Below are 14,867 nucleotides of genomic sequence, written 5' to 3' on the forward strand. Positions count from 1 at the left end.
AGAACCAAAAATAGCAATTTTATATCGAACCAGTTTTCAATGTGTTACTCTTGAATTTTGTATTGCCTCCAAGCATCTTTTTTTATCTTTTTATTTTTCAGGCCTCTCATGGAGGTAAAATATCAGTACCCCAGTCAGTTATTTTTGTAACCACTCGATTCGCAGTTTTGACTGGAACAGGATGGAGCCTATGCCGATCACTCATTTACCTCTTTCGAACATATTCTTTTTTGAATTTATTGTTCCTTTGTTATCCGTAAGTTGCCAACTTCCAAAGACTTTCAATTGTTTATGAAAAATAACTTTATTTAGTATAATCGAACATTTAAATGGGAATTCAAAGAGCAATTATTATGCTTGAAGATGTTCTTGGTTAAAAACAATTTAGTGGGACAAGGACAATGAGGTAACTAGAAATTTGATTTTTGGAATTGAATATCTAAAACAGGGATTGAGAAGAATAGAGACAAAAGAAACTGCAGATGCTGCAATCTTGAGCAAAACACCAAGTGCTTGAGGAACTTGGGTCAGGCAGCATCTAGGGAGGGAATGGATAGATGAAGTTTCAGGTCAGGACCCTTCTTCAGACCCAAAATGTCGTCTGTCAGTTATCTCCACAGATGCTGCATGACCCACTGAGCCCCTCGAGCACTTTGTGTTTCGTTAAGAAAAATAGTTTGTTCCAAGATTCATTTTGAGTGAGGCCATCATTAAAATGGCTTGAACAGGAACAAAATAAATCAAAAAGACTTATGGAATGTTATCTTTTGTCTTGAAAACTTGAGTGCAAGGATATATGAATGATGCAGCTCTACCATACCATGGTTCACCCTTTACTGATGTGTTAAATAGTTCCGATCTGCTATGTCAAACATTTGGTGTTGCTGGTGCATTTGTGAAGTGGCAATCACTCTGTTATACAGACAATCAATGGACGATAACGGACACCATCTCCCCCCTCTCCCATGGTCCATTATAACAAGGGTTTACAGTAACTGCTGACGTTGAAAAGATTTTGAATTCTTAATTTGCTTCCTAATTTTGATTCTTCAATTTTTAATAGATTTTTTTTAGTAGGCTTATTTTAGTGCAGACCATCAAATATTTGGAATGGTTCAAATGTTAATTACGATGTTTAAAAGACATTTAGACATGGATAGAAAAGGTGCATGGATAAGGAAGGTTTAGAGTGAAATGGGCTAAATGTAGGCAATGAGACTAGCTGAGCTAGACATCTTTGTAGGCATGGATGAGTTCAGTCGAAGGGCTTGCTGCATAACTCTGATACTATTTGATATTCTTCTGTGTTGCTACCAATCCATGAGATAATAATAGCTTTGATCCCATCCTGGACCTTTGCAGTTCTGTATCCCTGCTAATTCGCCTTCAGTCATGCTACTACCCAGTTGACTATCATCACTAGTCCTAGACATATTAGAAGGTAGACAAAAATGCTGGAGAAACTCAGCGGGTGAGGCAGCATCTATGGAGCGCAGGAAATAGGCAACGTTTCGGGTCGAGACCCTTCTTCAGACCCATCCTGGATATATTACTTTTGTCTCCTCGTCCAAATCATTGAGATAATTTATGAACACTGGAGTCTCAGCACTGATCTCTATGTCACCCTACTCATCACAGCCTCTCAACGCTAAAGTGAATCTTTGCGTCTCTCCCAGATCACTCCCTCTGTTCCCCTCTCCCGTCGGGCGAGAGGTACAGAAGTGTGAATGGTCGTACCATCTAGATTCAGGGACAGTTCCTTCCCAGCTGTTATCAGGCAACTGGACCATCCTTTCATAGAAACATAGAAAATAGGTGCAAGAGTAGGCCAATCGTCTCTTCAAGCCAGCACCGCCATTCTATATGATTATGGCTGATCATCCAAAATCCAAGTCACCCTACAGCCTCATAGCATCCTCTTCACAGTTCACACTGCCGCCCAGCTTTGTGTTATCTGCAAACCTGGAGATGTTCAACAACTAGAGAGCACTACTGAGCTACTATCAACCTCAATGGAACCTGGGACTATCTTTAATCGGACTTTACTGGACTTTATCTTGCACCAGTGTTATTTCCTTTGTTGTGTATCTACACTGGACGGCTTGATTGTAATCACGTATAATCTATCCACTGACTGTTTAACACGCAACAAAAAGCTTTATACTGTACCTCGGTACATGTAACAATAAACTAAACTAGAAACAGGACTTTGGCCCACCATGTCCATTCTAACCATTGGACCCATTTCTACTCATCCATTTTGCCCACATTAGGACCATAGCCTTCTCTACCTTTGTGAATCAATGGTATGTCTCGATCCCTTTAAATATTGTGCGAGTCTCTGTGTCACCCACGTCCTCAGTCAATGCACCCCAGATTATGACCATTCTGTGTGGGGAAAAATCCCCCCTCGGATCCCCTCCATACCCCGTGCCTCTCGCATTGCATCTTAGCGCCCTATTCGCTTGGATGATTTAATTTTGACTGACCAGTCCACGTGAGAATGTATTCCAAATCCCAGATGTTCCAATGGAGACGCGAGAGACTGCAGATGCTGCAATCCTGAGACAAATACAAACTGGTGGAGAAACTCGGAATCGGGCAGCATCTGTGGAGAGAAATGAATTCTTCCAGTATTTGTTTTTGCCCATGTCATAATGCCATATGCCACGGAAATAGACCCTTTGACCCTACTTGTCTGTGCCAGCGAAGTGAGTCTAATTTACCCACATTTGACCCATATCACTGTAAACCATTCCTATCCATGTATGTGTTCAAATATACCCACCACTATGCATTAAAGTTGCCCCTCAGCTTCCTATTAAACCTTTCCTCTCCCATCTTAAAACTCAAAAGTTCTTGATTCCCCTACCTTGGGGAAAAAAACTCTTCGTTAATTCTATCGGTTAACCTCATGTTTTTATGCATCTCTATAAGAGCCTCTGGTATTCCAAGGAATGAAGTCCAAACTAATCAACCTCTCCCTATAGCTTAGTCCTTCGATTCTGGGCCATACCCTTGAGAATCTTCCCTGTACCCTTTCCAATTTAGTGGCATCTTTTCTACGACAGGGTGCCTCAAAAATGTCTTGTATAACTAACATAACATCACAGGGAATTAACGGGTCCTTTTTGGAACGGCAGGCTGTGACTAGTGGGGTGCCAAAACTTTTATTTCCAGAGAGTTGTGAATCTGTGTACAGAGGCAGTGGAGGCCAATTCACTGGATGTTTTCAAGAGAGAGTTAGATTTAGCTCTGGGCCTAATGGAATCAAGGGATATGGGGAAAAGGCAGGAACGGGGTACTGATTTTGGATTGTGCTGGCTGATGGGCCGAATGGCCTACTTCTGGACCTATTTTCTCTGTTTCTACATCTCAAATTCTACATTCAGTACTGGTTTGATGTCCCAAACTAGGCAGACCACCATTTTTGGTTTAATCTGCAAATTTACTAACAATTGTAACTATTTTATTATCATCCAATTCATTAATGTAGGTAACAAACAGCAATGGATCTGGCACTGACCCCAGTGACATTCCACTGGTCACACACCTCCAATCAGAGAAACAACCCTCCACAGCTCTCCTTTGAATCCTTCCTCCAAGCCAGTTTTGATCCAATTGGCTAGCTTACCTAAGATTCCATGAGCTCTTATTGTTTCAGACTAGCCTGCCATCTGGGACTTTGTTAAAGGACTTGCTCATGTCCACATAGATAACATCCACTGCCTTTATCAGTCATCTTGGTGACCTCTTAAAATATACCTATCAGATTTGTGGACACTATTTCCCATGCACAACGCCATACTGACTATTTCTAATCTGTCCGTTCCTATCCAAATGTTGGGAAATTCCGACCCTAAGAATCCACTCTGATGTCAAGGCCGATGTCTGTACCTCCCTGTTTTGTCCTTGCTGGCTTTCTTTAATAGCAGTACATTCGGCTTAAGGGACTTCACCTGTGGCTAAAGATGATGCAAATATTGCTGCAAGGGCCTCCTCAATTTCCTCCCCAGCTTCCCACAATGTCTGGTTCAACTCATCCATGCCGACTAAGATGCCCCACCCAAGCCAATCTCAAATGTCAGTTGAATAAAATAAGATTAGTGTGAATGAGGATAGAAAAAAATGCTGGAGAAACTCAGCGGGTGAGGCAGCATCTATGGAGCGAAGGAAATAGACAACGTTTCGGGCCAAAATCCGTCAGTCTGTAGAAGGGTTTCGGCCCGAAACGTTGCCTATTTCCTTCGCTCCATAGATGCTGCTTCACCCGCTGAGTTTCTCCAGCATTTTTGTCCACCTTCGATTTTCCAGCATCTGCAGTTCCTTCTTAAACATTAGTGTGAATGATGGTTGGTGGGGACTGTTTCATTCCATATTTCACTGACTATGATGATAGTGGTAAGTTGGTAAGATGGCAGAGTAACGGAAGGTGGAATTTAATTCTCATGAGTGATATTATTCACATTGGGAAGAGCTAATTTGGCTTTGGAATAGATAATGAATGGTAATTCTCGAGGGAATATTGAGGACCAGAAACCAGAGTACAAGGTGTACAAGATGGCAGAACAGGTGAGTAAGATATTTAACATGGTGCACAGGATATACAGGGCACAATGGAGGCTATAGTCCAACATTATAAAATATGGATTAGGCCGCAGAAAGAATACTGGCACACTACAGGAAGAATGTGATTGCACTGGAGATGATGCAGAGAAATTTCACCAGGGTGTTGCCAGGGATGGATGAGCTGGGCTTGTTTTCCATGGAGCAGAGTGTCTGATAAAGAATCTGACAAAGGTGTAAAAAATAAGACATTTTCTTTCCCCATAGCAGAGGTGTATAAAAGCCAAAGAATATGTTGAAGGTGAGGGGTAGTAGTTTAGAAGTAATCTGATGAATTGTTTTCACCCAGAGGTGCTTATGCAATGGAAAACACTGCCTCCGTGGAGATTTCCTGCAATATTTATGTATCCAGTCACCAAAGCACAGTCGACTGATCCAAATACTGAAAAATGGGATTGGTAGGTCTGTCACTGCCAGGCTTTTCCCTCCTGCCCTCTTGAAAAGACAGATGACATTTCTCGTCTTCCTGTTGTCTGGTACATTTGTGGTCAGCAAAGATTTAAAAATCTTAGCTAGAGCTAAAGCAAACTCTTCACTTTCTGATGGTCACAGCCTGTGATAAATATCTTCAGGCCCTGGGAGATTATTCACTATCAAGCTTTCTAAAATATTGAACTCCTCTTCTTTATTTACGGAGACGCAGTAGAATTTCCCCTTCCCCTTCGTGTTCTCCCAACTCAAATTCTCTGACCTTTCCTGACGGGGTTTCTCTTACCTTTTTCTTATCCTGAAGAAGTGCTGAGTGATCTTCTGACTCATTAAAAAATAATGCATATTTGTCAGTAAGAAATGCAGCAATGAATTATGATACATGGACACAATGCTGGAGTAATTCAGCGGGACAGACAGCATCTCTGGAGAGAAGGAATGGTGGATGAACTTAGAGCCTGGATTGACACCTGGAAGTATGATGTTGTGGCGATCAGTGAAACATGGTTGCAGGAGGGCTGTGATTGGAAACTAAATATTCCAGGATTTCGTTGCTTCAGGTGTGATAGAATTGGAGGGGCAAGAGGTGGAGGTGTTGCATTGCTTATCAGGGAAGATATTACAGCAGTGCTTTGGCAGGATAGATTAGAGGGCTCGTCTAGGGAGGCTATTTGGGTGGAACTGAGAAATGGGAAAGGGGTAGCAACACTTATAGGGGTGTATTATAGACCGCCAATGGGGAGCGAGAATTGGAAGAGCAAATATGTAAGGAGATTGCAGATATTAGTAGTAAGCACAAGGTAGTGATTGTGGGAGATTTCAATTTTCCACACATAGACTGGGAAACACATTCTGTAAATGGGCTGGATGGGTTGGAGTTTGTAAAATGTGTGCAGGATAGTTTTTTGCAGCAATACATAGAAGTACCTACTAGAGATGGGGCGGTGCTGGACCTCCTGTTAGGAAATGAGACGGGTCAGGTGGCAGAGGTATGCATTGGGGAACAGTTCGGGACCAGTGATCACAATACCATTAGTTTCAATATAATTATGGAGAGGGTCAGAACTGGACCTAGGGTTGAGATTTTTGATTGGAGAAAGGCTAACTGAGGAGATGCGAAAGGATTTAAAAGAAGTAAATTGGGACAGTTTGTTTTATGGGAAAGATGTGGAAGAGAAATGGAAGACATTTAAAGGTGAAATTTTAAGAGTACAGAATCTTTATGTCCCTGTTCGGTTGAAAGGAAATAGTAAAAATTGGAAAGAGCCATGGTTTTCAAGGGAAATTGGACACTTGGTTCGGAAAAAGAGAGAGATCTACAATAATTATAGGCAGCATGGAGTAAATGAGGTGCTTGAGGAGTATAAAGAATGTAAAAAGAATCTTAAGAAATAAATTAGAAAAGCTAAAAGAAGATATGAGGTTGCTTTGGCAAGTAAGGTGAAAGTAAATACAAAGGGTTTCTACAGCTATATTAATAGCAAAAGGATAACGAGGGATAAAATTGGTCCATTAGAGAGTCAGAGTGGACAGCTATCTGCAGAGCCAAAAGAGATGGGGGAGATATTGAACAATTTCTTTTCTTCGGTATTCACCAAGGAGAAGGATATTGAATTATGTGAGGTAAGGGAAACAAGTAGAGTAGCTATGGAAACTATGAGATTCAAAGAAGAGGAAGTACTGACACTTTTGAGAAATATAAAAGTGGATAAGTCTCCAGGTCCGGACAGGATATTCCCTAGGACATTGAGGGAAGTTAGTGTAGAAATAGCAGGGGATATGACAGAAATATTTCAAATCTCATTAGAAACGGGAATAGTGCCGGAGATTTGGCGTACTGCGCATGTTGTTCCATTGTTTAAAAAGGGGTCTAAGAGTAAACCTAGCAATTATAGACCTGTTAGTTTGACGTCAGTGGTGGGCAAATTAATGGAAAGGGTACTTAGAGGTAATATATATAAGCATCTGGATAAACAGGGTCTGATTAGGAACAGTCAACATGGATTTGTGCCTGGAAGGTCATGTTTGACTAATCTTCTTGAATTTTTTGAAGAGGTTACTCGGGGAAATTGATGAGGGTAAAGCAGTGGATGTTGTATATATGTACTTCAGTAAGGCCTTTGACAAGGTTCCTCATGGAAGGTTGGTTAAGAAGGTTCAATGGTTGGGTATTAATGGTGGAGTAGCAAGATGGATTCAACAGTGGCTGAATGGGAGATGCCAGAGAGTAATGGTGGATGGTTGTTTGTCAGGTTGGAGGCCAGTGACTAGTGGGGTGCCACAGGGATCTGTGTTGGGTCCACTGTTGTTTGTCATGTACATCAATGATCTGGATGATGGTATGGTAAATTGGATTAGTAAGTATGCAGATGATACTAAGATAGGTGGGGTTGTGGATAATGAAATAGATTTTCAAAGTCTACAGAGAGATTTATGCCAGTTGGAAGAGTGGGCTGAAAGATGGCAGATGGAGATTAATGCTGATAAGTGTGAGGTGCTACATCTTGGCAGGACAAATCAAAATAGGACGTACATGGTAAATGGTAGGGAATTGAAGAATGCAGGTGAACAGAGGGATCTGGGAATAACTGCACAGTTCCCTGAAAGTGGAATCTCATGTAGATAGGGTGGTAAAGAAACCTTTTGGTGTGCTGGCCTTTATAAATCAGAGCATTGAGTATAGAAGTTGGGATGTAATGTTAAAATTGTACAAGGCATTGATGAGGCCAATTCTAGAGTATGGTGTACAATTTTGGTCGCCTAATTATAGGAAGGGTGACAACAAAATAGAGAGAGTACAGAGGAGATTTACTAGAATGTTGCCTGGGTTTCAGCAACTAAGTTACAGAGAAAGGTTGAACAAGTTAGGGCTTTATTCTTTGGAGCGCAGAAGGTTAAGGGGGGACTTGATAGAGGTCTTTAAAATGATGAGAGGGATAGACAGAGTTGACGTGGATAAGCTTTTCCCACTGAGAGTAGGGAAGATTCAAACAAGGGGACATGACTTGAGAATTAAGGGACAGAAGTTTAGGGGTAACATGAGGGGGAACTTCTTTACTCAGAGAGTGGTGGCTGTGTGGAATGAGCTTCCAGTGAAGGTGGTGGAGGCAGGTTCGTTTTTATCATTTAAAAATAAATTGGATAGTTATATGGACGGGAAAGGAATGGAGGGTTATGGTCTGAGCGCAGGTATATGGGACTAGGGGAGAATACGTGTTCGGCACGGACTAAAAGGGTCGAGATGGCCTGTTTCCGTGCTGTAATTGTTATGATTATATGGTTATATGAATGGGTGACGTTTCGTGTCGATACCCTTCTTCGGACCCGTCTTCGTAATGAATTATCATAGTTGCTCTTTATTTATTGTCTTTGCAGGTTTGGAATGTACATCCCTTTCTTCCGTTTGAAATACAATGCAAAAAAGTCTAATCTCTCATCTGTGGCTAACATAGGCCCCAATGAAACAATAACAGCAGTTGAAAGAAGTAAAGATTATTTAACAGTTTTGAAGGAAACCTTAAAAAATCATACAAACCAGCTGCACAGCCTAAATTCTATGCCAACACATGCATGCTGCTTGTCTCCAGACTTGATAAGAAACGAAGTGGAACACCTGAAAATGGACTTCAACTGGCGCATGAAGGAGGTTCTGGTTAATGCAATGCTCAGTGCTTATTATATAGCATTTGTGCCCGTTTGGTTTATAAAAGTAAGTAATGCAGTATCAAATGCATTGTGTATAGTGTTTGATAACCAACACTTAAAGACTCATTGTACTTGAGGATAATGATTCACAAGTTTTCTTAAATACCAAAAGGAAATTGAATGTATAACTTTTGGATCTTGACTTGCACATAGCATGTTTTATTTTGCAAATCAATCTATAATGTTATATACAAGTCAGGATGCTTTGCGATGAAAGCTGCAAGATAATATAGTTGGTACACAAAATTGCTGGGGAAACTCAGCGGGTGCAGCAGCATCCGCTGAGTTTCCCCAGCAATTTTGTGTACCTTCGATATTCCAGCATCTGCAGTTCCCTTTTGAACAGATAATATAGTTGTGTTTTTTCTTGCTTTGATGCTTATTGGTAGTCAGCTGGGAGTGGTATTGATGGCAATTACAATTTTTAAAAACACTTGGACAGGTTCATGTATAGGAAAGCTTTAGCGGGTTATGGACCAGACACAGATAAAGGGGGTGAGCTTAAGCATCTTGGTTGGCATGGACGAAAGTGTCTGTTTCTGTGCTGTATAACCGTTTAAATATTTATGTCATAGAAACAATAGAAAATAGGTGCAGGAGGAGGCCATTCGGCCCTTCGAGCCATCACCGCCATTCATTGTGATCATGGCTGATCATCCCCTATCAATAACCCGTGCCTGCCTTCTCCCCATATCCCTTGACTCCACTAGCCCCTAGAGCTCTATCTAACTCTCTCTTAAATCCATCCGGTGACTTGGCCTCCACTGCCCTCTGTGGCAGGGAATTCCATAAATTCACAACTCTCTGGGTGAAAAAGTTTTTTCTCACCTCAGTCATAAATGACCTCCCCTTTATTCTAAGACTGTGGACCCTGGTTCTGGACACCCAACATTGGGAACATTTTTCCTGCATCTAGCTTGTCCAGTCCTTTTATAATTTTATATGTTTCTATAAGATTTCCCCCTCATCCTTCTAAACTCCAGTGAATACAAGCCTAGTCTTTTCAATCTTTCCTCATATGACAGTCCCGCCATCCCAGGGATCAATCTCGTGAACCTACGCTGCACTGCTTCAATCACAAGGATGTCCTTCCTCAAATTAGGACAAATGTCGGGTGCAGCTTAATCTTTGCTTGTCTATTCCATTTGATTTCTGATTGAATAAAACTGATTGTATTGTATTGTGTAAACAGTCAAGTCTGTGTCTGAGAGCCAGGAATGGAAGTTCCTTTTCTTTTGTTTCCTTGATCGACATTGAGATTATTAAATTTGGAGATAGGCATCCATATATGGATTCATTATCTGATGAGTTGCAAATTTTGAAATTATTCACATCTCCATTTCTGACCTTATTTGGGTGGCAAGATGTAAATGAAGCAATCAAATGTGATTGTATTTAGGACAGTGGTGTTGAAAAGTACATGGCATTGTTCAGGACTCGTTCTTGAGTAAGCCCATGATGACATCTAACAGCACTGTTGCGAGACTGATAATTTTCTTATGACAATTGTAGCCATCCGTTGTGTTGGGTATGTTGTCATTGTGGTCTTGCACATTGTAGTGGCTTGCTTGGCTAGTTCAGTTATCTATGCTGTTTTGGTCTGGAATTACACATAAGCCAGACCAGATAAGGGCAGCAGGTTTGCTTTGCAGAAAGGAGTTGTAAACTGAATTTTACACTTCACTGGTTTCATATTTACTATATTTGAAGGAACTGCAGATGCTGGTTTAGACCGAAGATACACATAAAGCTGGAGTAACTCAGCGGGACAGGCAGCATCTCTGGAGAGAAGGAATGGGTGACTTTTTGGGTCGAGACCCTTCAGACTAGTCAGGGGAAAGGGAAAGGAGATGTATAGACGATGATGAGAGATATAGAATAATGAATTAAAGATATGCAAAAAAGCAACGATGAGAAAGGAAACAGGCCATTTTAAGCTGTTTATTAGATGAAAACCAGAAGCTGGTGCGACTTGGGTGGTGGAGAGATGGAGAGAGAGGGAATGCTGGGGTTACTTGATGTTAGAGAAATCAATGCCACTGGCCTGTAAGCTGCCCAAGCCAAATATGAGATGCTGTTCCTCCAATTTATGTTTAGCCTCCCTCTGACAATGGAGGAGACCTAGAACAGTCAGATTCAGATTCAATTTTAATTATCATTGTCAGTGTACAGTACAGAGACAACGAAATGCATTACGGTACATTACAGTAAGGTTAACGTGGGAATGGGAAGGAGATTGAAAGTGTTTAGCAACCGGTTGATCAGATGGGTCCTGGCGGACTGCTTTTACAGATAGTCCATCTTTAATTATTTTATGTTACCCACTTGTAATGGTGAGATTCAGACTTTTGGTTCTGGTTCATTAATCTTTGCCTCAAGATAATGATGAATAGTTTAAGACACAGGAGTGCTTGTGGCCTGTTGTCTCTGAAAAAGAGATTATCTCTTAATTCCACCTTCCAGCAAGAGGCCTTTAATAGTCATTAAACATAGTACAGATTCCAGGCTTTTTATAAATTTCTACCTCAATCGCCCTATCAGGCTGTGAAATCCAGAACTCTGACACTGTCAGTGTCAGCCTTTTTTCCACGACTTCCCATCTAATCTTTGACTAACTGCTTGAAATCCGTAACAGAAACAGAAAATGCTAGATAAACCTAGCAGGTATTTCCAGTATTTTATTTAACATTTTCATTTACTTGAAATCTGTCCCCTGGTTTTCGACCCCACAGAGGAAATGTCCTTACTTTGTTTCTCATTGTAATCCTTCATAATTTTGTACACAGTTCAGTCGTAGCCTCTTTTTATTTTTCCCTCTATCTGAAAGATTCTCACTATAATAATTATATTCTTCTCGGATCTGTGCGCAGTATTCTAATTGGTGTCTCACTGGGTCTGCACATAATAACCATATAACCATATAACAATTACAGCACGGAAACAGGCCATCTCGACCCCTCTAGTCCGTGCCGAACACATAATCTCCCCTAGTCCCATATACCTGCGCTCAGACCATAACCCTCCATTCCTTTCCCATCCATATAACTATCTAATTTATTTTTAAATGATAAAAACGAACCTGCCTCCACCACCTTCACTGGAAGCTCATTCCACACAGCTACCACTCTCTGAGTAAAGAAGTTCCCCCTCATGTTACCCCTAAACTTCAGTCCCTTAATTCTCAAGTCATGTCCCCTTGTTTGAATCTTCCCTACTCTCAGTGGGAAAAGCTTTTCCACGTCAACTCTGTCTATCCCTCTCATCATTTTAAAAACCTCTATCAAGTCCCCCCTTAACCTTCTGCGCTCCAAAGGATAAAGTCCTAACTTGTTCAACCTTTCTCTGTAACTTAGTTGCTGAAACCCAGGCAACATTCTAGTAAATCTCCTCTGTACTCTCTCTATTTTGTTGACATCCTTCCTATAATTAGGCGACCAAAATTGTACACCATACTCCAGAATTGGCCTCACCAATGCCTTGTACAATTTTAACATTACATCCCAACTTCTATACTCAATGCTCTGATTTATAAAGGCCAGCACACCAAAAGCTTTCTTTACCACCCTATCTACATGAGATTCCACTTTCATGGAACTGTGCACAGTTATTCCCAGATCCCTCTGTTCACCTACATTCTTCAATTCCCTACCATTTACCATGTACGTCCTATTTTGATTTGTCCTGCCAAGATGTAGCACCTCACACTTATCAGCATTAAACTCCATCTGCCATCTTTCAGCCCACTCTTCCAACTGGCATAAATCTCTCTGTAGACTTTGAAACTCTTCTTCATTACCCGCAACCCCACCTATCTTAGTATCATCTGCATACTTACTAATCCAATTTACCACACCATCGTCCAGATCATTGATGTAATTTGGAGTATATCATCTCAGATCTTGGAAAAAGAACGTTTATTTGCAACACAAATGCATAAATTCATTTTGGTGTCCTCTGCAACAACAATTTTGTTATTATACTTTTTATATATAAATATCTCATGATTTAGAGCTGCATTGGAGGGCCAAAAATTATATTTCTTAGTCAGAGTGATGAGGGGCTTGGAAGAATCCTGCATACGGTGTTCCCACGTACATGTTGCTATTGACATTTTTGCTTTATGGGAAATGCTGTTTGGGTAATTAGGAGAAATAACTAGTGTACTTTGTAGATAGTGTACACTATGATGACCTGACACTTGGAAAACTTTTGTTTTAATTTATAGTTTCCACAGACAAATTGCATGTCAGTACTTTAGCACAGCATCCCGTTTGAATTTTATTGGTTTATGTGAGATCTCTTCTCAATCCTCTATTCTTGGTGAATATAAGTCTCCTTACGATACGATCGAACTTTATTCATCCCCGGAGGGAAATTGGTCTGCCAACAGCCATAACACACAAGGTACACAAAAACTTGAAATTAAATTAAGTGGGGAAAAAAGAAAAGACACGCAACTGTTGTCTGGCTGCCGTGTGCACAGCCTTAACCAGAACAAACAAACAAATACAGGCTTATCCCCCAGGCAGATATCTAAGGAACCCTGGACTTCCTGTCCTTGCAGGACCATGTTTGCCCTGAACTATAACTATTTCATTTAAAAAAGTCTCCTACTTCCCTAACCTGCAGGTCGCTGCTCCCAATCTGTTCTCCAGTTTTCTTTAATGTTGAAATTGTCCTTGAAGGCTTTTGCAAGCTGTTCATCATCCATCAAGGCCTTGAGTAGGGACATTGAGACGTTATGTTGCAGTTGAACAAAATGTTGATGAGGTTGCACCAAGGGAATTCTGTTCAGTTTTGGTAACCCTGCTACACGAAGACTTGCTATTATGCTGAAAAAAATGCAAAATAAAATGTAATGATGTTGTAAGGAATCAAGCGCCTGAGCTATTGGGAGCGGTTGAGCAGGCTAGGACTTTATTCCTTGCAGCGTCGCTGATTGAGGGGTGATCTTACAAAAGTGTATAACATCATGAGGGACACAGAGTGATACACACAGCTTTATCCACATTTGGGGAATCAAGAATTGGAGGGCATAGATTTCAGGTGAGAGAGGTAAGATTTCATAAAAACATGAGGAGGAACATTTTCACAGTGTTATGTATATGGAACGAGTTGCCAGAGGAAGTGATTGACGCAGATACAGCAACAACATTTATTTGGACAGGTAAATGAATAGGAAAGGTTTAGAGTAATATGGATCAAATATTGGCAAATGGGGCTCGCTTAGAAGGGGCATCTTAGGCAGCGTGGATAGGTTGGGCTGAAGGGCCTGTATCTGTGCTGTGAGTCCATGATCTGTTCAAATGTCTTTTAAACTTTGTAACTTGGGAGAAGGGGTGAGATTAAATAAGTTATTCTTCTTCTCACTCCTTTTCGAGCTTGTAAAGAAAAACTTGGACATTTAAATTTTGCTTTATGCTTTTCATTGCTTTGCAAATATTGCCTGGAATGTACAATTGTTTGACTATTTCGATTTTGTTGTTGTTATTTATTCCTATTTATGTCTTTACTTGTTCGGAACAAATAAACAAATAAATAAATAGACTATAATAGCTGTAATATTTTAAATGGACCTGAAGGACATGTTTTGGCACCCAGATGGTAGTGCATATATGGAATGAGCTGCCAGAGAAAGTGGTTAAAGTGGATACTATAATAACGTTTATGAGATTTAGGCAGGTACATGGCTAGGAAAGGATTAGAGGGACATGAGCCTAAAGCAGGCAGTTTGGACTAGCTTTGATGAAAATCTTGGTCGGCAAAAGCAAGTGGGGATCAAAGCGTCTGTTTCCAGGTTATTTTAATCTATGGCTCAGGATTTCGATAGCGTCCACTTGGTGATGTTAATGTGGAGAGTGGATGGGTATGCTCTCTCTTGTTGGAAGTGAGCATTCCTAGACACTTTTCTGGCATGTATGTTTCTTGCCACATCAGCTCGTGCCTGAATATTTAGGTCATTTTGCACATTCACGTGAACTGTTTAATCATTAAAGAGTTAAAATAGAAATTAACTTTTTGGATTTGAATGTTGAGCCAACATCCTCAGTCCCAACCTTATAATAAAGGAAGGTTATTTGTGAAGTAGGCGAAGATTGTTGGGCCAA

The 14,867-nt window shown here is 40.7% G+C and overlaps 1 protein-coding gene across 5 annotated transcripts in view; it reads left to right on the plus strand.

The window, feature by feature from the left end:
• Positions 1–14,867, plus strand: part of tmem39b (transmembrane protein 39B) — a 41,169-nt gene that overhangs the window by 15,886 nt on the left and 10,416 nt on the right. For all 5 annotated transcript variants that reach the window (XM_033044791.1, XM_033044793.1, XM_033044794.1 and 2 more), the window contains exons 5-6: positions 102–256; positions 8,431–8,764. In XM_033044791.1, the coding sequence (XP_032900682.1) occupies positions 102–256; positions 8,431–8,764 (489 nt within the window). The remainder of the gene's footprint in view (positions 1–101; positions 257–8,430; positions 8,765–14,867) is intronic.

The sequence above is a fragment of the Amblyraja radiata genome, chromosome 27, assembly GCF_010909765.2.
Source record: "Amblyraja radiata isolate CabotCenter1 chromosome 27, sAmbRad1.1.pri, whole genome shotgun sequence".
Lineage (NCBI taxonomy): Eukaryota > Metazoa > Chordata > Chondrichthyes > Rajiformes > Rajidae > Amblyraja > Amblyraja radiata.